Source organism: Elephantulus edwardii, unplaced genomic scaffold, assembly GCF_000299155.1.
Source record: "Elephantulus edwardii isolate Elephantulus edwardi_28Jun2011 unplaced genomic scaffold, EleEdw1.0 scaffold00131, whole genome shotgun sequence".
NCBI lineage: Eukaryota > Metazoa > Chordata > Mammalia > Macroscelidea > Macroscelididae > Elephantulus > Elephantulus edwardii.
In genome coordinates this window covers 3,565,691-3,592,214 of record NW_006399881.1, presented here as the reverse complement: position 1 = coordinate 3,592,214, position 26,524 = coordinate 3,565,691, and the positions used below count along the sequence as shown (strand labels likewise).

The 26,524-nt window shown below is 45.1% G+C and overlaps 1 protein-coding gene across 1 annotated transcript in view; it reads right to left on the bottom strand.

Moving 5' to 3' along the window:
• The window catches only part of IL13RA1 (interleukin 13 receptor, alpha 1), a 94,880-nt gene extending 74,987 nt beyond the window's left edge, over positions 1-19,893 (bottom strand). The window contains exons 1-5 of the mRNA XM_006893815.1: positions 19,804-19,893; positions 9,403-9,552; positions 8,703-9,266; positions 8,387-8,545; positions 8,183-8,255 (exon numbers count right to left, since the gene is read on the bottom strand). Of these exons, the coding sequence (XP_006893877.1) occupies positions 8,183-8,255; positions 8,387-8,545; positions 8,703-9,266; positions 9,403-9,552; positions 19,804-19,893 (1,036 nt within the window). The remainder of the gene's footprint in view (positions 1-8,182; positions 8,256-8,386; positions 8,546-8,702; positions 9,267-9,402; positions 9,553-19,803) is intronic.
• Between the last annotated feature and the right edge of the window lie 6,631 nt (positions 19,894-26,524).

Sequence of the window (26,524 nt, the reverse complement as noted above, 5' to 3'; positions counted from 1 at the left end):
GGGGGGAGACTGAGAAAGATGGGATAAATAATGTATACTGCATTGAAACAGATGAGGGAGAAAACTGTTTAAAAGGGATATGTGATTAGGTATTATTGTCATGACAGGAGTCCAGAACGAAGCCTGCATAGTGGAGTGGACTTGAGCGAAGGGATTGTAAAACAATGAAAGAATTTTTCCTATATTTTTCAAAGAGAAGACTGTACTGGGGGGAGGGAGGGTTGGGCAGGTAGAAAAGTGCAACAATGAATGGAAATCCAATGTCTCTGTAAATTTTCATGAAAATTAATTTTAAAAAGTGAACTATGCAAAGAGATAAATACAAAATCTTTTCTTAAAAGAGTTTAAGTCTGTGACTTACAAATCTAATTACCATAGCAAAAATCCCATCAATTTAGATGACGGGAGCAGAAAAAGAATGAAAGGAAAGAGATTCTACAAGTAACAAACAAGTCAAAGAAGCTATGTCTGTTGTTCCTTAAGAAAAGGGCCATCCCGGGACCAGCTTGGAAATCAGCAAAATTGCTGGAAGGAGCACAGAATCAGAGCCTTTTCCGTTTTAAACGGTGGGGCCACAGTTTCCTGCAGCTCCCAACTGTGGGGCAACAGGCTTCTCGGTTCCCAAGAGTTGGATCTTTGTCAATTATGTTCTGCAGGGTGGGGCTGTTGTGAAGATGTGCCAGGGAGATGAGGCCACCACTCAAAGTGGAAGGGGCAGGGCAGGGCTCTATTATTCTTCCAAGAGGCAGAAGAATGAGGCCAGTTAGGGCTGAGAGGGATGGGGTCATCACTGACCAGGAAAATGGGGCCACTAAAGCCATGTTTCATCCATATTGAAATGCAGTTTTGGAAGATGAGATTCTGGAGTTGATATACAACTTCTGGGATGACTGATGGAATGCTCTGCATGAGAGAAGGATGCAAATTTTGGGGACAAATGAGTAGAAGATTGACTTGTATGCCCCAAAAATGCATGTTGTAATTCCTAAGTTCTCTGCCCATAGTTTCAGGAGAAAAGACAGGCAGTCTCTTTCCACTGCAATTTATCGCCTCAGAAAATTGACAGACGTGAACTGACTTAAAGAGAGTGAATGTGTAAATAACGCCTGTGGTTATGACGCCATTTGAGAATTGGGTGCCTTTATTATATTTGATGAGTCAAGATTATTGGAGGCTCTACCTTGAGTCAAATTGTTTTTAAATACAAGTCAAAAAGCAGAGATGAGGGAAATTAAAACTCAAATTCACTGTCATGAAGTTGGTTCTGACTAATAGTAATCCCCCACTAGGTTTCAGAGGGAACTTTTGTGGCTTGTTGGTGAGATATTGTGCTGCCAACACAAAGGTATGCACTTCAAATCCACAAACTGTTGAAAGGGATAAAGACTTGAAAATGGCAATCTCTTCCTGTGCAATTTTCTGTCTCTGAAAACCGGCTGGAGAGTCAGCTATGAGTTAGTTTCAACTCAAGGGTACATAACACCACCACTGGGTTTCAGAAGCTGTTATTCTTTATGGAAGAAGACTAGCCATTTTCTTCCCAAGGAGCCACTGGTGGACTCCTACTGTTTGAGACATGCAGCCTTTAGGTTTGCAGTGAAATTCGCTACATCCCCACAGCTTTCGAACACCATGTAGAAGAGGGAACACTGTTGCCCCACAGTCAAACACCCACACTGAGAGAGATGCGAAACCACACTGAGATCACCCAGGAACAAAAGCTCAGAGACAAGGGGCTTCCTCTTTTAGAGTTCACACACACACACACACACACAGAGAGAGAGAGAGAGAGAGAGAGAGAGAGAAGCCTGACCTATAGCCTGCATCCTCAATTCAGATTTCTACTTTCCTAAATTGTGAGAAAACAAATTTCCATTTGTTAAAAAGCCATTCACTTGTGATAGTTCTCATATAGCAGCACTCTCGGGGTCTGGTGGTTAAGAAGCTGCACTGCAATTCCAGAGGCACGTATGTGATTCAAAGCCACCAGGTGTTCCTCAGGAGAAGGATGGACTCGCTGGAGGATCAGCTTGAACCAGTTCCAACATGACAACACACAACAACAACAGATAAATAAGACATGCACCATGGTGTTTTCTAGTTTACAAGGAGGGACTGGTCCTTGGAGAGGGACATCATGTTTGGGAGAGTAGAGGGACGGTGCAGGATAGGAAGACCCTCGATGAGATGGATTGATTCTGTGACTGGAGTGGTGGCAGTGAGTGTGTTTGAGATGGCGAGGTTGGCACAGGATAGAACGGCATTTAGGGCTCTTGTACACAGGGTCGCTATGAATCGCAATCAACTCGATGGCACATAACAACAACAATCTTTATAGAAGTGGACTATCTTTCTCCCATGAAGCAGCTGTTGGGTTCAAACTGCCAACTTCACTGCTTAACCACGGCTCCTCTCACAACTGCTATAACTAGTTTTTCCCCCAGGTAGACTCAAGGTTCCACTGTGGTCAGAGCATTCCCAAACGGAACAAAGCCTTGTGGAATTCTTATCATACAGTATTAAAACTTAGCTAGACCTTGCTGGGTGGAGGGAGGGATTGGTAAAGGACAGGGGGAAGGTCTGGTGTGAGAAAAAAAATGTTTATGAACTTTGTACATAAACCAATATAAAATAAAATTTAAAAAAACCTTAGCTAGACCCAAGGTCCTGGTGGTACAATGGTTAAGCACTTGGAGCTCTGGTGGCCTAGTGACAAGAAGCTGAGCTGTAATCCCAAAGGCACCCAGTTTAAATCCACCAGCTGCTCTGCAAAAGGGTGGGCAATCTCCTCCCGTGTAATTATTGCCTAGAAAACCCACTGGATGGTCTGCTATGGGTTGGTTCTAACTCTATGGTACAAAGGAACAAGAGCCAAGATTCTGGTGGTGCAATGATTAAGCACTTGGCTGCTAGTCTAGGGGTCAGCCAGTGGTTCAAACTTGCAGGTTCAAACTCCACAGCAAAAGAACCTGGTGAACTGGTCCTGTAAAGATTACGGCCTAGGCAACCCTATGGGGCAGTTCTACTGTGTCCCATTGTCTTGATATGAGCCAGCATTTACTGGATAGCACATAACAACAACAGAGCCAAGGATTTCCAATGGTGCAGCCAACAGTGCTACCACTGGGGCTTGAAAGGATTACAGAAGTATACAGTTATTCCAATTTGGCCTTTCTAACATCACATCATTGATATTTTTGAAGACAAATCATTTTTTAGCCGTAGAGCCTCCAATAAGTGATGGGAGACTATAATCTAAGATTGTCTTCCTTATTCTGCAGATTCAGGAACCCATGGTCACAATATCTAGGCTGTTGTTAGCTGCCATGGTCTTCAAGTCAGGACAATCCCATGCACATAAGATTGTGCTCCGTGAGATTTTCCTTGGCTGATTTTCAGAAGTAGTTTGCCAGCTCTTTCTTCTTAGTCTGTCAACCTGGAAGCTCCACTGATACGGGCTCAGCAACCCAGAAATAAGCAGATACGTGGTGGATCTGCATATCATGCATTGTCCAGGAACTGAACCTGGCACTGACGTTGAGAATCCTAACCTGAACCCCACTCCCCTGAGGACACCTGGTTTAACTCTTCCCAATACCTCATTCACCTGCCTCCCTCCCACTCTCATGTAAAACTGAAATCTCTGATAATGAAATGATGACTTGACTTCAAACTATACTCTAATTTTCAAAGCAACGTGAAACCTGTTGAAATCTACTTCCAACCTCAGTATTTTGTCACTGGAGGATTTCCAAGCAGCCTGGTGGCAAGTTAGTTAGCCTCTTTATTCCTCAGTTTCCCCATCTGTAATAGAAAAATGATCACAGGAACCCACTTGAAAGGGTTGCTGTGAAAATTATTAAAGGAGCCAGTACAGGTCAAGTATTCAGAACAGTCTTTTGGTACCAAGAGCTTTGGTGGCCCAGTGGCAAGAAGCTGCACTGCAATACTGAAGGCAAGCTGTTCAAGGCCACAGGCTGCCTTGCGGGAGAAGGCCGGGCAATCTCTTCCTGTGCGATTAGTTGCCTCTGAAAACCTGCTGGAGGGTCAAGCTATGGGTTGGTTCTAACTCGATCTCTACAACATCTCTACAAGTGCTATTTAAGTGTTAACTTGCTTGCTTTCTCAGCCAACAATCTGAAAATAGTTGTTTCAGTTTCATGTGGAATTGACATGTGTGTGTGTCCATGGCCTTTGGGACAGAACAAATATCCCTTCTGCCTGATAAGCTTTCCTTAGGAATGCCATTTCAACCATTTCCAACCCCCACCCTCTGGAACTTTTTTTGAGGGCTTTATAATGGAGAGTGGGGAGAACTGAAGGACCCAAATAGCTTCCCCTTACTAAACTTCAAGCTGTATACATGTCTTTATGGTCATCTGGCACGATATCCTGTCCACTTAGGAACTAAGACATTTGCTACCCTTTCTAATAAGAAGGTGGCATGTTGCTTAGCTTTTGATCTCTCTGTCCAAACTCAGGAGCTCGCAGGGGCAGGCACATTGTGGGAAAAGTTAAGAAAACCACCATCGTCACAGCTGAGTCACCGATCTCCTTTTCTCACATCCCCTGAGTCAACTACTGTCCATTTTTTTCCTTTTTTTCTTGCAACATCTCCCTTAGTCACCCTCGTCAGACTACTGTGAGAAGGGCAGATATTAGTGGGTCATGGTCTTGCAATGGCAGTGCTCACTACTTTCTGCACTCGACTCTGAAGGTGCTCCATGCTCCTGTGACTCCCTGATCCAGCCACTTCTCCTGGATCACTCCTCTGCTGTCATTTCCGCTCACACTGTGCCTCGCTCAGAGCCTTTAAAGGAAAATGAAACTCGTCTGCTCCAACTGATTTTTCAGACATGCTCTCCTGCCGAGCAAGGCTCTTCGGTGACCACAAAGGAGGAACTCTCACCCCTGTTTATGGATCTCGGCCCCTACCATTCTCCTCACTGAGAAGGACTTCTCCACCTACTAAAGTCCACCCAATCCTGAGGGTTCAGCTCAAGTTTTGCTTCTTCCATGAACCTGCTAGCTCTAGCCATTTTCTCTCTTCTAAAAAAACCTATAGTAGTTACTGTTTGGATTACACAGTCCAGCAATTATAACATGAGTCTCCAATACCTGAGCATTCATGTCTTTACAAATGACTTCAAGGATCCCAACAGTCCTGTTCTGCTACCCTGGGAAGTGCCCAGCCCTATTCCCAGACAATGGCTGTGCTCACTGCCACCAAGGAGAGTGACAAGGGCATGGTCTCTGGAATCAGACTCTAGGTTGGAAGTCTGGTTTCCACTTAACCAGCTCTGCCACTCTGAGCAAAGGTCTTAGCCTCACTGTGCCTCAGCTTCCTCACCTACAAAATGAGACTAATAACATCACCTACAGCATAAGTTGCTTCTTGTATTTAACTGTGCTGCCGAGTCAGAACTGGCTCACAGCTCACCCTCCAGTAGGATCTCCCGAGGGGCAGCTGGTGGATTCAAGCCACCTGCCTTTGAGATGGCAGTTCAACTCCTTACCCACTAGGTCATCAGAGCTGCTTTATTGTTGTTGTGCACCGTTGAGTCAGAACCAACTCATCGTTGACCCTCCAGTGGATTTTCAGTGGCTGTAAACTATATGGGGTGAAAATGCCCATCTTTCTCAAATGGAGCAGCTGGTGGATTCAAATCATGTCCTTTGGGTTAGAAATGCAGCTCTTTGCCACCAGAGCTCGTTGTTTGGAAGGGTTAAATGAAATAGCACAAATAAAGCACTTAGAAAGCTGCCCAGGTAGAGTAAACATAGTGTAAATGTTAGCTGTTATTAAGGCGTGCCACAACTTGAGCTAAACAGACTAAATAAACTAAGCTGGTGGCCTAATCATTTTAGTAAACACTCACAGAAGTTAGATTTTGGAAGACTCCTGATACCCACAGACTTCAATCCCATTTCACAGAGAAGAAAACTGTGGCATCTGGAAGGGAAATGACTAGCTCAGAGTCCCAATTAAACTCAATTCACGGCCACTGAGTCAGAACTGACTCACAGCTGACCCTCCAGTGGGCTTTCAGATGCCGTAAATCAAATGTGAGGCGACTGTTCCTCTTTCTCCCTCAGAGCAGCTGGTGGATTCGAACTACTGGTTGGGGACTGGCAGTACAACTCCTTACCAACTCAGCCACCAGATTCCCACAACTGGTGACCATCAGAATCACGAAAATAAACTCTCCTCATTCCTCAATATAATTCTGCCCATGTTTCTAATAAGGCAGAGGGGAGAGTTTCTGTATTCTACATTAACCAAGTTACCGCTCAACTGCTGTGTGCAAACCAGTGCAGTCGGCAGCTACTGGGCTCGTCTGGCACGCCAACTGCTGTTTCAGGTGTGTGGTGGAGGAAATCTTGGGGGGTGCTGGAAGTGAAAATCAGAAGCCTAGGAAGTCCTATGGGGCATTTGTACAGGGTCTTATGGGTCACTATGAATCAGAAGACACATTCGGTTAAGTACTTGACTACTAATTAAACAGGTTCGAACCCATTTCCGAGGTCCCCTGAAAGACAAGCCTGGTGATGTTTTGGGAAGGTCACAGCTTGAAACCCCTATGGAGCCCTTCTACTCTACATACTTGGGGTGGCCCTGAATTGGAACCAACTTGTCAGCAACTGATGATAATGAGATGGGTGGCCTCAGATAAATCCCTTCCCTTCCCTGGACGGCAATTTCCCCAACTTAACAAGAAGCACTATTGGGGTTGGGGGTGGGGACCCACAGGATTAGGTTGAACAAGGCTCTAAGGAAAGCTACAGAACCCGGCTCACTTATAAACAAGGTAAACGCCTGAACTGTCAGTTCAAATCCATCAACTGTGCAGCAAGAGAAAGAGAAGCAGTCTCCTTCTGTAAAGATTTAAAGTCTCAGAAACTCAATGGAGGCTCTCAGATAGTGGGAGATAACCTGACCACAGTGGTTTTAACAAACTTCAAACCTCCCTCAGATCACTACTCAGAACCACTCAGAGAGGTCTTCCCACCCTATCCTGTTTATAATAGCAAACCTCTTACCCTTACTTTTTCTCCAGAGTGCTCGGCACCACCTCGCAACAACTCACTGTTGTCGAGTTGAACTGCCTCATAGCTGACCCTCTAGCAGACACTGCCAGTCTTTCTCCCACAGAGCAGATGGTGGATTCAAATCCTGCCTCTATCTAGGTTAGTGGCACAACTTTTTATCTACTAGGTCAGCGTAGCACCATCCTAGATACCTTTTATTTTATCCTATTTTCTCCCTCTGGCTCTACCAATAGCATACAGATGTTTAGAGATTTGATCTGTTTCGTTCACTGTTATGTCTTCAGTCTCTAGACCTAGAACACTGCCTGACGCAGAGCAACCTCTGGTTATTGTTGTTAAGTGCCATCGAGTGAGTGCGACTCATAGTGACCCACAGAAAAGCAGATCTGAACCTTGTTCTATCCTGAGCCATCCTCACACTTCCTCACACACAAGAACGCACTGCAGCAGTCATCGTGTCAAACAATCTAGTTGAGGGTCTTCCTCCCCCCTTCGTCAGCCCAACATTTAAATCTGGGTTTCCAAAAATATCACTGGTAAAGATTCAATAAACAAATTGTGGATATTTGTATCAGTGCAGTAATCAAGATCACACAATTAAAAGCTAGTTGGCAGCGGTTATTGTTGTTATGTGCCATCGAGTGGCCTGTGACTCATAGCGACCCTACGTACACAAGTTCTGAACCCTGTCCTATCCTGAGCCAGTCTCATGGCAGACTTAATCCCATTTCTCCATTCACTGAGTCAATCCACCTCATCGAGGGTCTTCCTCTTCTGCGCTGTCCCTCCACCATTCCAAACACGATGTCCCTCTCCAAGGAGGCAGCGGTTAGAACCCACAAAAGGCTCGCGAGAGAAATGACTTGGCTATCTCCTTCCATAAAGATAGACCTACGAAATCTTCTCATACAGTGTCGGTATGAGCTGGATGGAGTCAAAGCTGAACGCCCAGAAGACCATGCACTCCAGGAGCCTTCCATTAGGTGGTCATTAGGCCCCAACTTTTCACAGCAACTCTGCTAGACACTCTGTACTATTTTTGCAACTTTTCTGTAAAGTTAATGTCGTCCCAAAATAAAACGTTCATCAAAGAAAAACTAACAACAACAAAAACCCACAAAAGTTGCCGCACCTCCTGGATGCTGCTCCGGGTTTCCTAATCCAGTTCTAAGACCAGTGAAGCCTGAGCCTCTTAGCTCCTTGCCCTGCAGGAATCATAATATTTAGGGGTTCCCTTCAACTCTCACCCACAAGGGTCACCCTTAGCGGAGTGAGGGCTGGAGCAGACCTAGGCAGAGTCCCAGCTCGCCCGGACCTCTGGGTCGCCATTCCCTACCCTGGGCTCTGAGGTGACATTCTGAGTCCAGACCAGCTGGCTCTCCGACACTGCGGGCTTGTTTCCGTCCCGCGCCCCAGTGCTGGGCTCTTCAACTCTTCCCAATGCAAGGGAAAGGCGGAGGCGAATCCTCCGCCGCCGCCGCCGCCGCCTCTGCGCCTGGGAACCGGGAAAGCCCCGCCGCTCCGGTACCCCCACTTGGAAGCCAGGCGCGAGCAGGGCCTTCCCCCTCGCGAACCTGGTACTGATGGCGGGGCGCCTCGAGTTCAACCCCAGCGCCCACCCCTCAGCAGCCTCAGCTCCGCGGCGCCCTCACCGGCCTCTCCGCCGAGGCGCCCCCCCACTCCCGGCAGCCCAGTCCCGTGGCCACCGCGAGCCCGAGAGCCGCACTCACCGGTGGGCGCCGCGCCGCTGCCGCCGCCGCCGGAGGCGCATAGCAGCAGCGCCCACAGCCCACAGAGCCGCGCCAGCCGCTCCATGCGCCCCTCGCCTCAAAGCCCAGCTGGGCTGGAGCCTCGGCAACCAGTCCCCGCCTCCAGCGCTCCAGCTCCCACTTCCCGGCGCCGCCGCCCGGGAGCCTGGGGGCCGGCGCAGACGGGAAGCCGCCCCGCCCCCCGGCCGCAGGTAACCCGGCCGGCAGGCACTGTCTGGCGGGCGGGGCGCGCGGCTTGCGGGTGGCACCTGGCCTCGCCGCTTTGTTGCTGGCCGTCACTGGCCCTCGGCAGCCCTCCCTCTGGGCTCTTGGCACTTCCTCCAAAACTTCGCGGCCCAGCCCTCTGCCAGCCTCAATCCCCGCTCTCCGCGCGGTGGAGCCAGCGTCAGGGCGTCGTCGCTGCTGCATGCAGGCTTGTGGGGCCTCGGAGGTTCTGAATGCTCGACCCTAATGGGCCCCAGGGCAGGGCCAGCTACAGGAAAGAGCCGTGACCCTGGAATAATGGCCATGAGGCCTCCGCCCCTTGGCCTCTGAACCGTGGCTTCCAGGTCTCTGACTCGAGTATTAGTAAGAGCAGCCACACCTCACAGGGGACCTCACAGGGGACTTGGCAGGATCGGGTTTGGTGAAGTGAGAAGCATGCAAGCGGCATGTTTGAGAACCAGCCAGAATCAACACACTGCCATTCAGCCATGTCCCACTCACAGCAGAGCCCCTCGTCGCATTCCCGAAGCTGTAAAAAAAAAAAAAAAAAATTTAAAAATTAAAAATTACAAGTAATATTTTATTTACAACTTTCCAAGATGTAAACTTGAAGCCAGTGGTCAGAAAATGAATTCGGTAAATCTTTAAAGGAGGAGCCTGTCCACCTTTTGCCCTCGGAGCGACCAGTGCTTTCGAACTCCCGCCCTTTTTTAGTTTGCAATCAGATATGTTAAACAATTCGACACCTGGACTCTGGGTATGCTGGAAAGGAGGTATTAAGGTATGTTGAGTTGCGGAACAAAAAAAAGTAATACTGTGCCTATGCATTTTTGTAAGTGCACAACCACCTTGATATTTCTTTCTCAACCTGGTGGTGTAGTCCACAGAGCGTTCGTTCAGTGTTGCTAACCAGCGCCTCCCTAGATGTTCTAATCCAATAGCAACCAGAGAGAGATGGGAAATCTCTCATGTGATTTACAGCTTCTGGAAAATCTTCTAGAGGGTCAGCTTTGAGACGGTTCCAATTTGACCGAATTGAGAAATAAGCTTTGAAGAAACTGCGAGTTTGGTTCCTGATCATTACAATAAAGCAAATATCACAACCAAAAAGTGAGCCTTATGAATGTGTTTCCCAACCAAGCCCACTGCAATGAGTTAGTTTCAACTCATAGGCACCTTTCTGGGCAGAGTGAAACTGCCTAGAGTTTCCAAGGCTATAAAGAGCAATTTCAACAGCTGACTTGCTTAACCTACTGCACCACCTGGACTCCATCTGTGTTTCATTGACTATGCAAAGGCATTTTTGACTATGTGGATTACAACAAACAGTGGCTAACTCTGAGAAGAATGGGAATCCCAGAACAATTGTTTGTGTTTATGTGAAACAATGACTAGGGATGATAAGAGAAGTGATGCCTTTGAGCTGTGGTGTTGGAGAAGAGTATTGAATATACCATTGACTGCTAAGAGAATGAACAGGTTTGTCCAGGAGAGGGTTAAACCAAGCTACTCCTTGGAAGCAAGGATTCTGAAGCTTTGTCTGACGGAGAGAGACATTATGCTTGGGAGGGTGGAGGGACAGAGCAGGAGAGGATGACCCTTGATGAGATGGATTGATTCAGTGACTGGGGTTATGGGGGTAGGTGTGTCAGATACAATACTGTTGGCACAGGATAGAGCAGGGTTTAGGCTGTCGTACATGTTGCTATTAGTCACAGGTGACTCAATGGCACATACAACAACAGAGCATTACTGAGTATGTTGTTGTTAAGTACCATCAAGTTGGAACCGACCTATAGCAGACTCTCCAACAGGTTTTCAGAGACAGTTAATCGCACTGGAGGAGATTGCCCATCCTTCTCCTGCGGAGAAGCTGGTGGATTTGAACATCAAGCCTTTGTGGTTACAGTGCCGTTTCTTACCACTAGGCCACCAGCACTCCCCTACAAGATATAGTTACACTATGTTATAGTCTATTAAGAGAGCTCTTGGTAGCATAGTCTGTAGGGAGTTGTGCTGCTAAGCCAAAGTTCACGTTCTCTGGTTCTCCTCTTGTGTGATTTACAGCCTCCAAAAAAGTTGCTTGAGGGTCAACTATGAGTCAGTTCTGACTCTATTTCAATGAAAGAGAGAGTATTAAGTGTGCCACGTGAGGTGCCATTGCGCTGGTTCTGACTCAACCACTTTCACTATAGCTGAGTGTTGGCTGGTTCTGCGCCATCCTCAAAAATCTTGGGGCCATTGGTGCGGTCATGGTGTCAGTTCATTTCATTGAGGGTCTTTCTTTTTCCAGGACCCTGCACCTTCTACGGGGACTGTTCCTGTTGTTGTGTACTATCGAGTCGGAACTGACCCAGAAACACCTGGTGGATTAGAAACACATGCCTTCAGGATTGCAGCACAGCTTCTTACCACTAGGCTACCAGAGCCTAATAACATGTCCAAAGCATATGAAACAAAATCTTGCCTCATTTCTAAGGAAAATGTTTGAAATACTGCGAAGATTCCAAAATCTAACACGGAGAACCGAAGTGAGTACACATTTTTGGCAAACTGGTACACTCATAGACTTGCTAGTTGCTGGGTTGCCACAAATCTTCAATAGGTTAAAAAAAAATCATCTATCTGCAATTATCTTTGAAGCTCAATAAAGCAAAGTGAAATATAATGAGATAATAATGCCTGCATGCTAAGAGAAGGAATGCACATTGAATCCATGAGAGAGGCTGCCTATGAAGGAACCATGGCAGCACAGTGGTCAACTGAACTAGATTGCTAAACACTAGCCGTGAGGTAGTCAGCTTCTCTAACTATTATAGCCTGGAAACCCTATGGAACACTGTCCTTTGGTGTTATTATGATTGAAGTTGTCAATAACTCCATCTAACTTGGACTCACAAGCAATACCTTTGGTACCAGCAGTCAAGAAATAAAAAAACATTGGGAAAGTCTGCTGTCAGGGACCTCTCCAGAGTGCTAAAGAGCAACAATGTCAGTTTAAAGACTAAGGTGTGCCTGAACCAAGCCATAGTCTTTTCAATCACTTGCTATGCATCTGAACATTGTCCAATGAATAAGGAGGACAGAAGAATCAATGCCTTTGAGTTATGGTGTTGGAGAAGAATACTGAATATCTGATGGACTGCCGAGAGAACAAACAGGCTTGTCATGGAGAAAGTGAAACCAGGGTGCTTTTGGGAGGCAGGGAAAATTGGAACTCTATCTCACACACTTTGGGCATGTTCTAAGGAGGGGCCAGTCCTTGCAGAAGGACATCATGCATGGAAAAGGGTCAGCATAGGAGAGGAAGGCCCTCAACAAGATGGATTGACATGGTGACTGTAACAATGGGCTCAAGTATATCAGCGATGATGAGGATGGCACAGGATAGGGCAGGGTACAGAACAATTAGTTGTTCATAGGTTTACTATGAGCTGTAGTTGACCCCAGGGCTCATAACAACAACAACATGAGTCATAATCAATTTTTACAGCAGTGGATTTAGTTTGGAGAGTTTATTTTCTTGTTGAGTTCGTGTTCCCACCACCCCCCACCCCCACCCCTGCATTCCAGCAATGAGGCTAGGGCTGGAAGAAATAGGAGCTCAATCTATATTAGTTTCATGCTGCTGTGACCATGTTGTACACACTTAATGGCATAAGACATGAAATAAAGAAAGAAAATTGATTGCTTTACGGTCCTGAAGTGACGGGCTAAAATCAGGGTCTGTAGGGCTGAGCTCCTTCTACAGGGTCTGGAGGGAAACCTGTGGCCCTGCTTTTTCCAGCTTCTGCATTCTTTGGCTCATGGTTGGGTCACTCAGACCTCTGCTTCCTTTGTCACATTTCCTTCTCTGAGCCTGCTCCTCCTGCCTCCCAGTTCCCCTTACATGAATCTACGCCATGATCCAGGGTAATCACCCCAGTGCAAAAATGCTTGTTTTAGTCACACCTGCAAAGTAACTTTTGCCACAGAAAGGGACACGATCACTGGTTTCAAGGGTATGGACATTGTTGTTGTTAGGTGTTGCTGAGTTGGCTACGAATCATAGCTGCTTTATGGACAATAGATTGAAACTCAGCCCAATCCTGAGCCATCTCTGCTGTCCTTAAACCCGTTGCTGCAGTAACTGTGTCAATCCATCGCGCTGAGGGTCTTCCTGTCCTTCGTTGACCCTCTACCCTTCGCAACAAGATGTCTTTTTCCAAGCACTGCCCCGCCTGATAATATATATGCCCAAAGTATGTGAGACAAAGTCTCACCATCCTATCCTTTAAAGAATACCCTGGCTGCACTTGTTCCAAGACAGATTTGTTTATTCTTCTGGAAATCCATGCCATATTCAGTACTTTTGGCCAGCACCACAATTCAAAGGCACTGCTTTGCAACACCACCACCACCTCCAGCCCCTTAAAATAAAGAGCTGTGTCTGGATAGATAATGAGGCCCTGCCACTAATTGGTGTATTTTGGCCATGTCAAGTTTTTTTTTCTAAATCAGTTACCAAAAACTATGGTCATAAAATGTGGATAATATACCTACCAAAAAGCATAGAGATGTTTAACCTATCTGAAACAAAGTTCTCACTCTTGGAACTTTTAAAAATGAAAACCTTCTGGGAAATATGCTAGATACACATCAATAGCAAGGTCCTGCCAACAGTGTGAGGGGCGATCACAAAGGTAAGAACAAGGAATTGTGGGATGCAAAAGAAGGGCACCTTGTGGGACCAAAGCAGATGGAAGATGTCTATGAAAGGGACCTACCAGTGCTCATCTTGCAACTCAAACTTCAGAACAAATCCCTGCTGGGTGTTTTATGGAGCAGACGACTGGTTATAAAAGCATCTTGTAAACTGTCAAAGCCTGCAGGAACAGAGATGTGCCTATTATTTCTAAATCCCTGAGCAACCAGGGCAACTACTCGCTAAGGCCTCCCCTCCACCACCACACACATATACACTTGTTGACATTTGCTATAAACATTATACAATAAGTTTATAAAAAATGTTCCCCAAATGATTATGTCATCTGCCTTTTAAGGCATCCTCAGTTGGAAGAGGAGTCCCAGGGTGCTGGCTGGATGCCATCTTAGGCGTTGCCTGGCATTGATGGAGCGAGCACCTCATGGAATGAATAGTAACTGCAACCATGAAAACTGAGGATTGCAACGTGTCGTGAGTCTCCAGAAAAGAATTGGAGAATTTAACATTGAGAAAGCAAAATGACAGAGGGGTGCCAGGGGATGTGTGGAGGGGTAGAAGGTGCAGGGGAGGGGAAATGGGAGCCTTGGTTTTCTTCCTCCGTAATATTTCTGCCTGCCTGCTATCTACAAGGAAGATTCTTAGCGTTAGAACCATTTCCTCCAGACAATAAATAATAAGGTCACAATTTAAAAACAAGGGTAATTTTATTAAAAAAAAAAAAAAGGATGATAGAAGCTTGGGAATGCCCGTCCTTTCAACAGAAAACTTCTCTTCATAATCTCTGTGGACCCAAGGTTTACTTAAAGAGCATCTTGGATTGAATTAGGCCCCGTCTCGGTCGGCAGAAGATGAAGACAAATGGAAAACTTTCCAGGAACTGCAATAAACAAGGAGCTCTCGTTCAGATTTTATGCAATCACAGTCATGATGAGTCAACATCAAGTTAGCTTTAACCCTTAATCCAATGAGCCTTGATGACTTGGGTGTGAGACTACCAGTCGCCTTTCTCTCTTTCCTTGTGGGCCTGGACTGGCTGCAGGCCTGGGCTGACCTGCTGGTGCTCAGCCATTCTTGGTTGGCTTTCCCCCTCTTTGCCCTTCTCACTAAACGCTTTCTCCTTTTCAGTAAAAGGAGGTGAACGAGGAACGTGCGCAGGAAATTTGATGGGAGGCAAGAGTAATGTCCTTCTTTCAAAAGCTATACATCCTTCAACCCAGTTAGGGGTACACTTCTGAGTTCAGAAAGGATGCAGACTACACCATATAACTAAAAACTCTGGCCCAAATCTCATAAAGGGTCTACTGGCAGGAACCGTCATTACAATACAGAGTAAAAGGAGAAGTAGTAAGCAGGGAATTTCCCTCCTTCTAACTCTAAAGCAATACTGGGGACATTCGGCAACATCTGAAGATAGCTTTGGTTGTCATGACTTGGGGGATGGGGTGAGTGTGTTACCTGCTTCTAGTGGGTAGACGCACAGGACTGCCCCTACAAGAAAGATGTGATGTTATGTACCATGCAGTTGGATGGGAGGAGACTGCCCAGCTTTCTTCTGAGGAGCTGCTGGTTTATTCCGATCGTGTGGTCTAGTGGTAAGGAATTGCGCTGCCAACCCAAAAGCATGCTGTTCAAATCTGCCAGCTGCATGGCGGGAGCAAGAAAGGAGATCTCCACCCGCCCTCCTGTGCCATCAACTGCCTCTGAAAAACTGCTGGAGGATCGGCTATGATGAGCCTGTCTCGACTCGATGGTACACAGCCACCACCTTTGAGTTGGCAGCACAACTCCACCAAACCAGGCAATAAGGACAACAGTGTCAGCACTGAGAAATCCCAAGCTAGAATATTCTTCGCAAATAATCTTTTGTCTTTTTTCCTCGGTCCCATAAACCACACCCTCACCACCCTAGTGGGTGGTGACTCACAGCCAAGAACTGCCCTCGTAGGATGGTTTCGAAGGCAGTAAGTCTTTACAGAAGCAGATTGCCACATCCTCTCTTCTGCAGGGGGACTGCTGATTTCGAACCACTAATCTTTTCGATAGCATCTGAGTGCCACCGCCATGCTTCCCTTGCCTCCCTAAGACAGTGAGACATTAATGCTGTAAGGACACATCCTTGACACCATCCTCTCCCATATCTAGTGACACCCCCGCATACCACATTCTAACCAGGCTGTCATTGATTATAGTATAAATCATCTCTCAGTTCTAGTCACCCCCACCCCCACCGTCCCTGTTCTATTTCAAGCTTTTTTCGTCTTTCCCTTAGATTATTTATAGCGACAGTCTTCACACTGGTGCTGAAGATCTACCCTCCGGGAGACAGACTTTCTGATTACATTCTAGTTCTTCAGTGACAACCTTCCCTCCAGTGACACCGAAGGAAATCTTCACCCCTTATGTCCAAAGGCTTGCCTCTCTTCTCAGCTTCATCTTCAGTGGAGCTCCCCAAGTCACTCAGAACTCCTTGCAGAGTGGCCACCATCAGGCAGAATGTCCCTTTTAGAGACTGGCCTGATAACCTTGTTTAAATTTACTTGAATTTAGATGCCAAAATCAAACTAAAATAAAATCCAGGAAGGAACTAGGTTTGCGCAATACCTCCGATTTCCAGCTTCTCTTAAGAAATCAGAAGTTCTGGTAACATTGAATGCACATGCCAGGCTGGAGTTGCTACCCTTCTACCACCCCATCTGGTGGCCCCTATGGATTGCTCCCTGGTCTTCTCAGACTCACTTGTTTGATCTCAGTTTACCACCTGTGATAATTTCTTCCAACAAACCTCTTCCCTTGCTGTCCTCTGGAAAGAATGCTTTTCCATATCTCAAGTATTATCTTTTGTGGTGCTTTCTTTCAACTCCTAAATGCAAAGTTCTTGGCTCCCTTCCATGTGCTCATGAAATAAACACGTTCCTTAAGTCAATTTCACCTCGTGCTGATCCTCCATTGCGCTTCTGAAGTTATAAACGTTAAGCAGGAGACTGCTTCATCTTTCTCCTTTGGAACTGCTGGTGGGCTTGAGCTGCCAACCTTTTCATTTAACAGCCCTACACATCTAACCTTTACACCACGTTATGGGTGCCTGTAACATTTTTCTCTTTTTGGGGGTTTGTTTTTGTTTTTATACTTGTTGTGTGCAGTTGAATCAACCTTAGCTGGCACAGGAGGAGATTGCCCCTCCTTCTGCAGTGAAGCATCTGGTGTATTCAAACCGTGTGCCTTCGAGATTGCAGCACAGCTTCTTACCGCTAGTCCACCAGAGCTCCTCCAAAAAGGAACCTTTCCCTCGCCCCCTTTTTCTTCTTGTGTGTGGTCGAATCAGATGCAACTGGCACAGGAGGAGATTTCTCCTCCTTCTCCAGAGCAGCATTTTGTGGATTTGAACCATGCACCCTCAGGATTGCAGCGCAGCTTCTTGCCCCTAGGCCATCAGAGCTCCCCTGAACATTGCTTATGTGTGCTCTTCATGCTTGACAAATTATAGGCAATAATGCAGATGTTTGTGTGCATGTTAATTTTCATTCATTGGATTTGTTTTGTTCCCCTTAGCATCTCCAGCATTTAGAACTGCACCTACGACATCAGATGTACTCAATAAATAGATTTTAATGGATGAATGTATTATACTTTGCTAAGCTGTATCCACAGTCAACATCCTTGGTACCAGCTGTCAGGAGATTAAGAGACATGCTGTACTGAGAAAGTCTGCAGTCAGGAACCTCTCTAAATATTGAGGAGCGATGATGTCAGTTTGAAGACTAAGGTGCAGCTGTTTGAGGCCATGTTTTTTCCAATCAGTTATTGTGCATCTGAAAGCTGTACAATAAATAAGAATGACAGAATTGATGCCTTTAAACTGGAGAAGAATGCTGGATTTCTCAGGACTGCCAAAAGAAACATATGTCTTGGAGAAGGTGCAGAGTGCTTCTTAGAGACAAAGAAGATAAAGCTTCATCTTACATACTATGGGAATGGTGCTAGAAGAAACTATTCCTTGGAGAGGGACATCATGCTCAGAAAGGTGGAGGGTAGGCAAAAGAGAGGAAGACCCTTACTTAACCAGAAGAATTGACACAGTAAATGAAGTAATGGGTTCAAGTGTGTCAGAGATTGTGATAATGGCACAGTATAGGACAGGGCTCAGATCTGTTGTTCATAGGACCACTATGACGAGTTGTACTCAATTCAACAGCACCTAACAACAATCACAACAAATCTATTAGCAAAGGAGAGGAAGATCCCAAGGATTGTTATAGTCACTGTAACAATGGACGTAAGCACAGCAGACATTGTGAAAATGGCTTGGGATCTGGCAAGGCTTTGAGCTTGCACACAGAGTCACTATGAGTCAGAGTTGACTTGATAGCACCTAACAACAACAACAAACAAGGTACGATTAAGTATCCCTTGTGGTACAGTAGTTAAGTGCTCCGCTGCTAATGGAAAGTTCAAACCTACCAGCCAATCCTCAAGAGAAAGATGAAACTTTCCCCCTCCATTACTGTTTTTTTGAGTGCAAACTGGATCATTGGTGAACCTGCTTTGGGTTTCCAAGGCTGTAAATCACACAGGAGGAAACTGTCCATCTTTCTCCCAGAAAGATGCACAGCAGCAGTGAATTCAATCCACCAGAGAGGTGACATCTTTGGGTTAGCAGTGCAAGTCCTTACCCACTAGGCCACCAGAATGCTTGCAAACTCTATGGTGCACTTGCAGTCTGTCCTGTAAGGTTGCTGTGAGTTGGAATTTATCCAGTGTCAGGTTATTTTTAGTTATTTTTAAGGGGGAGACAGTGTAGTTTAGGTGGTGTGAGGAGTACCAATCAACCAGCAAACAAATGGCAACAGGCCTTGCCTGTGAGAAGATCCTAGTGTAAGGCACGGAGAGGTACGCAGAACAATTAGGAAGCATGTAAAAAAAACAAAAAACAAAAAAACCCTCAAAAACCAAACCACCAGCAAAATGCTCCTTTTGAGATGCAGGTTCAGAGAAGAAGGAAACAAATAATTGTAGCTAGTATTGCTTTTGAAGACTTCATGGGATAGATGAGACTTGAACAAGACTTGGAAGAACTGAGAAAAATGGGAGGGGAGGAGAGAGAGAGAGAGGCTAGAGTGAGCTTATGTCTAGCTCTCCACTGATAGCTTTTACAATCAGGTTGTTGTTATGTGCTGTCGAGTTACTTGCAACTCACAGCGACTCTACATACAACAGCCCTAAACCCTGCTCTATCCTGTACCAACCTTATTGTCTCTGACACATCTACCCCCATTAACCAGTCATTGAATCAATCCTTCTCATCAAAAGTATTCCTCTTGGGGAGCTCTGGTGGCCTACTGGCAAGGAGCTGCAACTACAATCCCAGAGGCGCACGGTTTGAATCCACCAGATGCTGTGCCGGGGAAGGAGGGACAATCTCCTCCTGTACCAGTCAGATCTGATTTGACGGTACACGCACACAAAAATAATATACTTTTTTTAAAAAGTATTCTTCTCTTGTGCTGTCCCTTCACCCTTCCAAGCATGATGTTCCTCTTCAAGAACTGGTCCCTCCTGGCAACATGTCCAAAGTACGTCAGACAAAGCTTCAGAATCCTTGCTTCCAAGGAGCAGCCTGGCTTCACCCTCTCCAGGATAAAACTGTTTGTTCTCCTAGAAGTCCATGGTATGTTCAATACTTTTCTCCAGCACCACAGCTCAAAGGCATAACTTCTCCTTTATCATCACTAGTCATTGTCCAGTTTTCTGATGCATAGCAAGTAATTGCAAAGACCACATCATGAATCAGGTGCACCTTAGTCTTTGGATTGACATCATTTCTCTTCAGTACCCTGGAGAGGTCCCTGACAGAAGACTTTCCCAATGCAATTTGTCTTTTGATTTCCTGGCTGCTTGTACCAAGAGTGCTGATTGTGGAGCCAAGCAAACTAAAGCTGTTAATGATCTCAATCTTTTCATTTCCCCTAAAAAAATTTTTTTTAGTCTCGAGACAAAGAATCATAGAAGTCTTAGCAGTATAGCTTAAAAAGTCAACTCTCTCAGACATCACTTTCTCTTTCTTGTTGGGTCACTAACTTGCTTGTGGATGGCCAACTTCTTGGCCAACTTCACTCCTTTGGCTTCTTCTTGTGGTGCTGTAATCACTACCACCAGCCCAGCAAGCATCTTAGCTCGGTCCTCCACAATGGTTTTGAAAAGGTGTTTTTAAATTGTTCTGCTTTTGTTGTTAACTGTGCTAAGAAGATACACAACCAAACACATGCCAATTCAGCAGTTTCTGAGAGACACTGCTGACAGTCTCCAAGTTGTGCAAGGGTTCCCACCCTCCTCTTGTCATTTCTTCCTCCCTCATCAACATAAACTCACTGACTCCTACACTTCCCATTTAAATTTTTAATTGCTGTTGTCTGTTTTATTCCATATGTCTTCTTTCCCCCATCCATACTTCCTTTTTTGTAATAACAGTAAAATTTATTGAGCTGTATCTTAGTACAGGCTTGTCTATTGATATACAAATCCTGAACATTCTGCCAATTCTTCTTTAGCAGTGAAACCAGAAAGTTGACAGCCAGGTGGATGTTGTAAAGAAGTTCACCATCTGTCATCTTCAAGTGGCAAAGAGCCACTGCCAGACACAGGAATTTTTTTCATCTGGACTTAGATGGTGGACTTTTGTCACCATGTTTTCCTTTTGGGAAAGCAGAGAAGGGAACTTGCCAGCCTTATCCAGGCCTGGACCCCAGATTCTTGGGATCTGCTTGATCAGGGAATCAGAGGCCAAAAACACATCATACTTCTTGGCTAGCTTTTCTGACCAGCTGCGTATTCCTTTTGAGTTTTTTCAACACTTCAATGTCCACATGGGGGATATCCACAGCCTTGGCTTTGTCGCAGTGCTGCTGATTCCCAAGAAGACACACAGAGAAGTTGGGATGTGGGGTGGACTTAAGCCTGGTGATCCCCCCTCTCTCTCTCTCTCACACACACACACACACACACACACACACACACACACACACACACTCTGTTCTGAGAAGTATTTGCCCTTTTGAGGGTCTTGGTTCTTCAAACTGATCTGCAGCTCCACTATTTCCAAAAATTTTCTGCGTTTGTGCCTTGAAGTCTGATTTCAAGCTTTTAAGACCCCAGGCACTACAAAACAAACCAAACACACTATGTTATTAAGCCAATTAAGAGGCATGTAGTATGAAACCATGATCTTAAACCTCAAAACAAGGAGGTGTTTGATGCACATAAGCAGCCTCGACATTTTTCCTGTTACTGTTGTCAATACATTGCTCACACAATTTTTTTCCCATATCCACTTCTTACAGATGTACAGCTTATTGATAGAAATTGCAACATTCAAAACATTCTCAGACTCTTCGAAATCTGTCCCCTTTTTGGGGCCAACCCAGGATGGGTCAATCCTTGCACCCTGACAGGGACCATTTTTAAAAGCCCCTTTTGTTACCCACTGCTCGGTCCCCTGGTACTAATATCTCCCCTTTTCTCAGGCTCAGAGCTCTTCAGTTCAACAATTCAAGAGCATCCTTTGCCTGATAGTTGTCTGGGTTTTTGCCTTTAGAAAACTCTCTTGTTTGCCTGGAATTGGTAAGGTAACTAATATTTACATTTAAACAAATAAACCCCTAGTCTCTCTGGCCTCTACATTTTCTGCCAAAGCCACAGTGCTTCTCTGAGGAGAGGGCTCTTTGCATATCTGTGACTCCACCCGCGGAATCAACACTCGGATTTGCACATGCCACTATATTCCTCAAAGGCACACTTTTCCTACTTGGCTCTTGGATAAATGCCAATGCACACATAAAGCATTGTATCTCCCATTTAATGTCAGTTGTGTAAGAGGAGACTATCAGACTTCCGGGAGTAGCATAACTCAGCCCGGCTTTTTGCCGTTATTTGTAGCCTTTGAATCAGCTTCACCTCATGGCAACTATTCGGATAACAGAATAAAATGTTGCTAGATGCTGTGCTATCTTCATGACCATTGGCATATTTGAGTTCATTATTGTGGACACTGATTAGTGTCTTCTAATGGAGGGACTCACTGTTTTGTTGTTGTTGAGTGCCGTGGAGTCAGAATCGACCCATGGCTACCTTCAAGCAGGTTTTCAGAGGCAGTAGATTCACATGGGAGAAGACTGTTCATCCTTCTCCCACCTTAAGCACTATGTTGTTGTTATGTGCCGTCGAGTCTTATGCGACTCATAGCGACCCTATGTACAACAGCCCTAAACCCTGCTCTATCCTGTGCCAATCTCATTGCCTCTGACACACCCATCCCGATTACCCCAGTCACTGAATCAATCCACCTCATAGGGGGTCTTCCCCTCCTGCGCTGTCCCTCTACCCTCCCAAGCATGATGTCCCTCTCCAAGGACCTGTCTCTCCTTACAACATGTCCAAAGTATGTCAGACGAAGCCCCAGAATCCTTGCCTCCAAGGAGTAGCCTGATTTAACCCTCTCCAGGATGAATCTGTTTGTTTTCTTGGCAGTCCAGGGTACATTCAATACTTTTCTCTAGCACCACAGCTCAACCTGACAATATTCTGTTTTGGTCCATACAGTTTTGTTGCCCATTTATCATAGGTAGGCCACAGGGCTTTTCTTCTTAGTCTGTCTTAGCTGGAAGTCCTGTTGAAACCTGGTTACTCCTTGCTGGTGGGATAGCTTCCATCATCATAGCAATAGGGAGCTCTGGTGGCTTAGTGGTAAGGAGCTGTGCTGTCAATCTAAAAGCATGTGGTTCAAATCTACCACCTGCTCTGCCAGAGAAAGATAGGCAATCTCCTCCTATGCAATTAACTAATTGCCTCTGAAAACCTGCTGGAGAGTTAGTTGGTTCCAACTTGATGCTACATAACGACAATATCACAGCAATATATAAGCTATGTATGAAAAGTTGACAGACATCCCAATTTAGTCTTCATAACCCTCATGTCTTCCCATAGCCTTTCACTTGAGTTGCCTTTTCTGATTCCAAATACATTGTTCTTGAGAAGAGATTCTTCCAATTACCCCCCCATCAAATTGTACAACTCCATGATTAAACCCCCCTCCTCCTGCACATCCACATCCCTCTGCTTACACCCTCCCCCACCCCCCTAGGATCCTTATACTCATTCTACAAGAATGGTTTTATACAGTATTTGTCCTTGTGGAACTGAGTTCACTCAGCATAATGCTCTCCAGTCCCTCCCAAGTTAGGCAATACTTTACAAAATCATTTCCCCTGCGTGTTACACAGTATTCCACTGTGTGAATGTACCATAATTTCTCAATCCATTCATTTGTGGTTGGACATCTGGGCTGTTTCCAAGTTCTTGTGATGGTGAATAATGTACAAATCTCAGCTCGTGCCTCAGTTCTCATATTCTCAGGGTATAGTCCAAGTAGTGGAGTAGCTGGGTCATATGGATTTTCTATGTTCAGCTTTTTGAGAAAGCGCCAAACTGCCTTCTAGAGTGGTTGTACCATTCTACACTAGGCTTAGAAACAGAGGTCTGCCTTACTGCTCTGCATCCACAGAAGCAAGGAAGAGCCAGATATCTAACTTCTTGGTTCCCTAATTTCCAAGGAGGAATCAATCCTTGTGAAGTTGATAAGTTTTCTCTATGCCACAATTTAAACTCTATTTTTATAAATATTCCATGATTGTTTGAGGAAACTGTATAGTTTCCAATTACAGGGTGCGGTGTTCTATACAGGTATGTGTAATAGTTTTTTGTTGACTACTTGGAAGCAGGAGTGACATCCATTTCCTTAATAATATGCCTCTGGAAACCCTGTGAACTTTGGTAGATGTCGATAATTGTAGAGGGGCCTCAGGCCTTTTGTTCGTAGGATCGCTATGAGTTGTGCTCGACGTGAAGGCAATCAACAACAACTGGAAGAATATTAAAATATCCCACTATGATGCTATGATCATTACTTTGTACAGATCTCCTTAAAAGTCTGTCAATTTTTCCTTTATATAGATATTTTTGAGGCTGCTAGCTGTGCTGCAATCTTAAAGGCATGCGGTTCGAGGCCTCCAGCTCTGCAAGAGAAGGACGAGCAATCTCCTCCTGTGAGATTAACCGCCTCTGAAAACCCACTGGATAGTCAGCTATGGGTTGGTTCTGACTCTACGGTACACAACAGTAACAACAACATCAGATAGAGGTAAACTTAGGATTGTTGTTGTTAGGTGCCATCAACCCATGTTGTTGTCAACTCAAAGGCACAAGGTTCTACTCCTTCAGCTGCTCCTTGGAGAAAAAGGTGGTCAATCTCCTCCCATGAGATTTAAAGCATCTGAAAACCCACTGAAAGGTCAACTATGAGTCAGTTGGAAGTTTATGGCACCCAACAACAACAAAGCACAGTGGTGTTTGCAGCTAACAAAGTTTAAGGATTAGACCAAATGAGAAAATTCACATAAAATGTTTATTCAATGTCTAGCACTCAGTAAGCCCTGGTAAGTGGAAGCTATTCTTAGATTGTTCTAGTATTCTTTCATCTTTAGGGTTCCCTGCATCTTACTGTTCCGCTTCTGTTGTTCTCCTTTCTGCTGATATTGTCCCGTTAGTTTGCAATCCCTTTTCTTTCATTTCTCCTTTTGTACCGTTTGATTTTCTATTTCCTCTTATCCTTTCATCCCCAGGCCAACCACATGTGCAAGCTGCAATGGTGGAGTACTTTGGAGGAGAGAATTAATGTAGAGGGGCTTGGTGGTACAGCAGGGTCAGGAGGATAGACAATGGCTCCATTTCCATGGTACCATTCAATATTCAGCCAGCTCTAGCTGTCACTCTAGATTGACCATAGGGAACGCTATGAGCATGAGTTTCTGTGAAATGGGTATAAAGCCATAGTGCTCACCAGCTAGGATATAGTTTAACTGCCCTGCACCTTTACTTTTAGAGTCCAATGACACTGTCTTTCCACTCTCAACAAAGTCTCCCTGTGGGAGAGAGTGTGTTCACTAATAATTTGTATATGTACAAGCCAGAGCCTGGAAAGAGGAACCATTTGTACTCACATTGTGGTCAGAGGAAAATTTTGTCATCATTGTTGTGACAGAACTACAACTAAATTTAGCAAGCTCTGTGTGTGTGTGTGTGTGTGTGTGTGTGTGTGCACACGCGCGCTTGCGTGCATGTGCACACATGAAGAAAGAAGTGTATTTTGTTTCCAAAAAGTAAAATCTCCCCAGACTGAAAAAGAAGTCCTGTTCCAACTTGTTAGTTGATTGCCTTGGAGATTCTTCACCCTAGTTACTTGAGAGCTTTACTTTCTCTGGCTCCTTTGTAGCATAATATCCTTTCAAGACACAATGTGTCACTGGACAAAGGTTGGCATTTGGTGGAGTTTTGGGTGCTTTTCTGTCCTTTGGTGGTTTCCACAGTTGGATCGAAATAAACAGAGCTACTGAACTTCCATATTTTTAATGGGTCTCACTAAAATCTGAGGATTTAATCTTTTGATGGCAGTTATTCCTTTCCAAGCTAAAATTTAAAAAGACATTTGGTATTTTTGTAAATTTCTTTATTGCAAAAGTGCTATTGCAATTTATACTGTAGTTGCAGTGTAATACATGCCTGATTAATAGCGCGTATAAGTACAAAATGCCCAAGATTGAGAGGTTCTAAGGGGCAAACAAGATGTAATTTAGTTTGTCTATTCTCATCAATGAAGAGATTGTTGTCAGCACGGGGACAGGAGCAATTAACCTCTTGCAATTCATAGAGAAGTGAGGACCAGTTGGTGAGAACACACAAGTATAGAATGAAACACACCCAGGAAGGTAAATAGAATTTTGGAAAAGATTAAATAAAATAAGAAAAGTGGCTTTGAGAGTAAAAAAGCTGGGCGAGGGGAATAGGAAAGAGTCTTCTGGTTTGGGGAATCAGAAAAGTATTTTAAGTAACTTTAAGAGATTTTTACCTTCTCTAGAATGGTCTGAAGGAGTTCTGGTGGCTTAGTGATAAAAGAGTTGTACTGCCAACTCACAGGCACTTGGTTAAAGTTCACCAGCTGCTATGTGGGGGAAGGATGGGCAATCTCATCCCGTCTGATTCATTGCCTCTGAAAACTCACTGGAGGGTCAGCTAAGAGTTACTTCTGATTCAATACATAACAGCAATGTATGCTCTGGGGAGCTCTGGTGGCCTACACTGTAGGGACTTGCTCTGTTAACTTAAAGCCAGCACCTCTCTGATGAGTCCACTCATGGGTCCACAAGAGAATGATGGGAGGTCTCGTCTTGTGTGATTTATAGCCTTGGCAACCCCAGTGGAAGGTCACCATGAGTTGGACTAAGTAGATGACAGTGAATTTTAGGTTGTTTTGTTTTGTTCTTTTTAGTATGCTCTGAGATGTCATGCTTAATAAAGTGGTGGGTAAGAGAAAAAGAGGAAGACGCTCAATGGAATGGATTGGCAATGAGCTCAAGAACAGCGACAAGACTGATGATGGTGAAGGATCACACTGTATTTCCTTCTGTTGTACATTGGGTTGTTATGAGTCAGAGCTGACTCCACAGCACCTAACAACACTGTGCTGGAAAACAGTGGCTCGCTCATTTCCACCCCCGCTCCTTATTTTTGCTGTTTGCTGCCATTGGATCAGCCCAGGCACTCTGGGATTGGACTGTTTTGATCTTAGGATCTTTGTTGACTAGTTTTTTGGAAGTAGGTTGCCAGGCCTTCTTTCATAGTCCATCTTGGTCTGGAAGCTTCTCAGCACTCTTAAACTCTTAAAAATTTTGAAGACTTCACGATGGCTGCA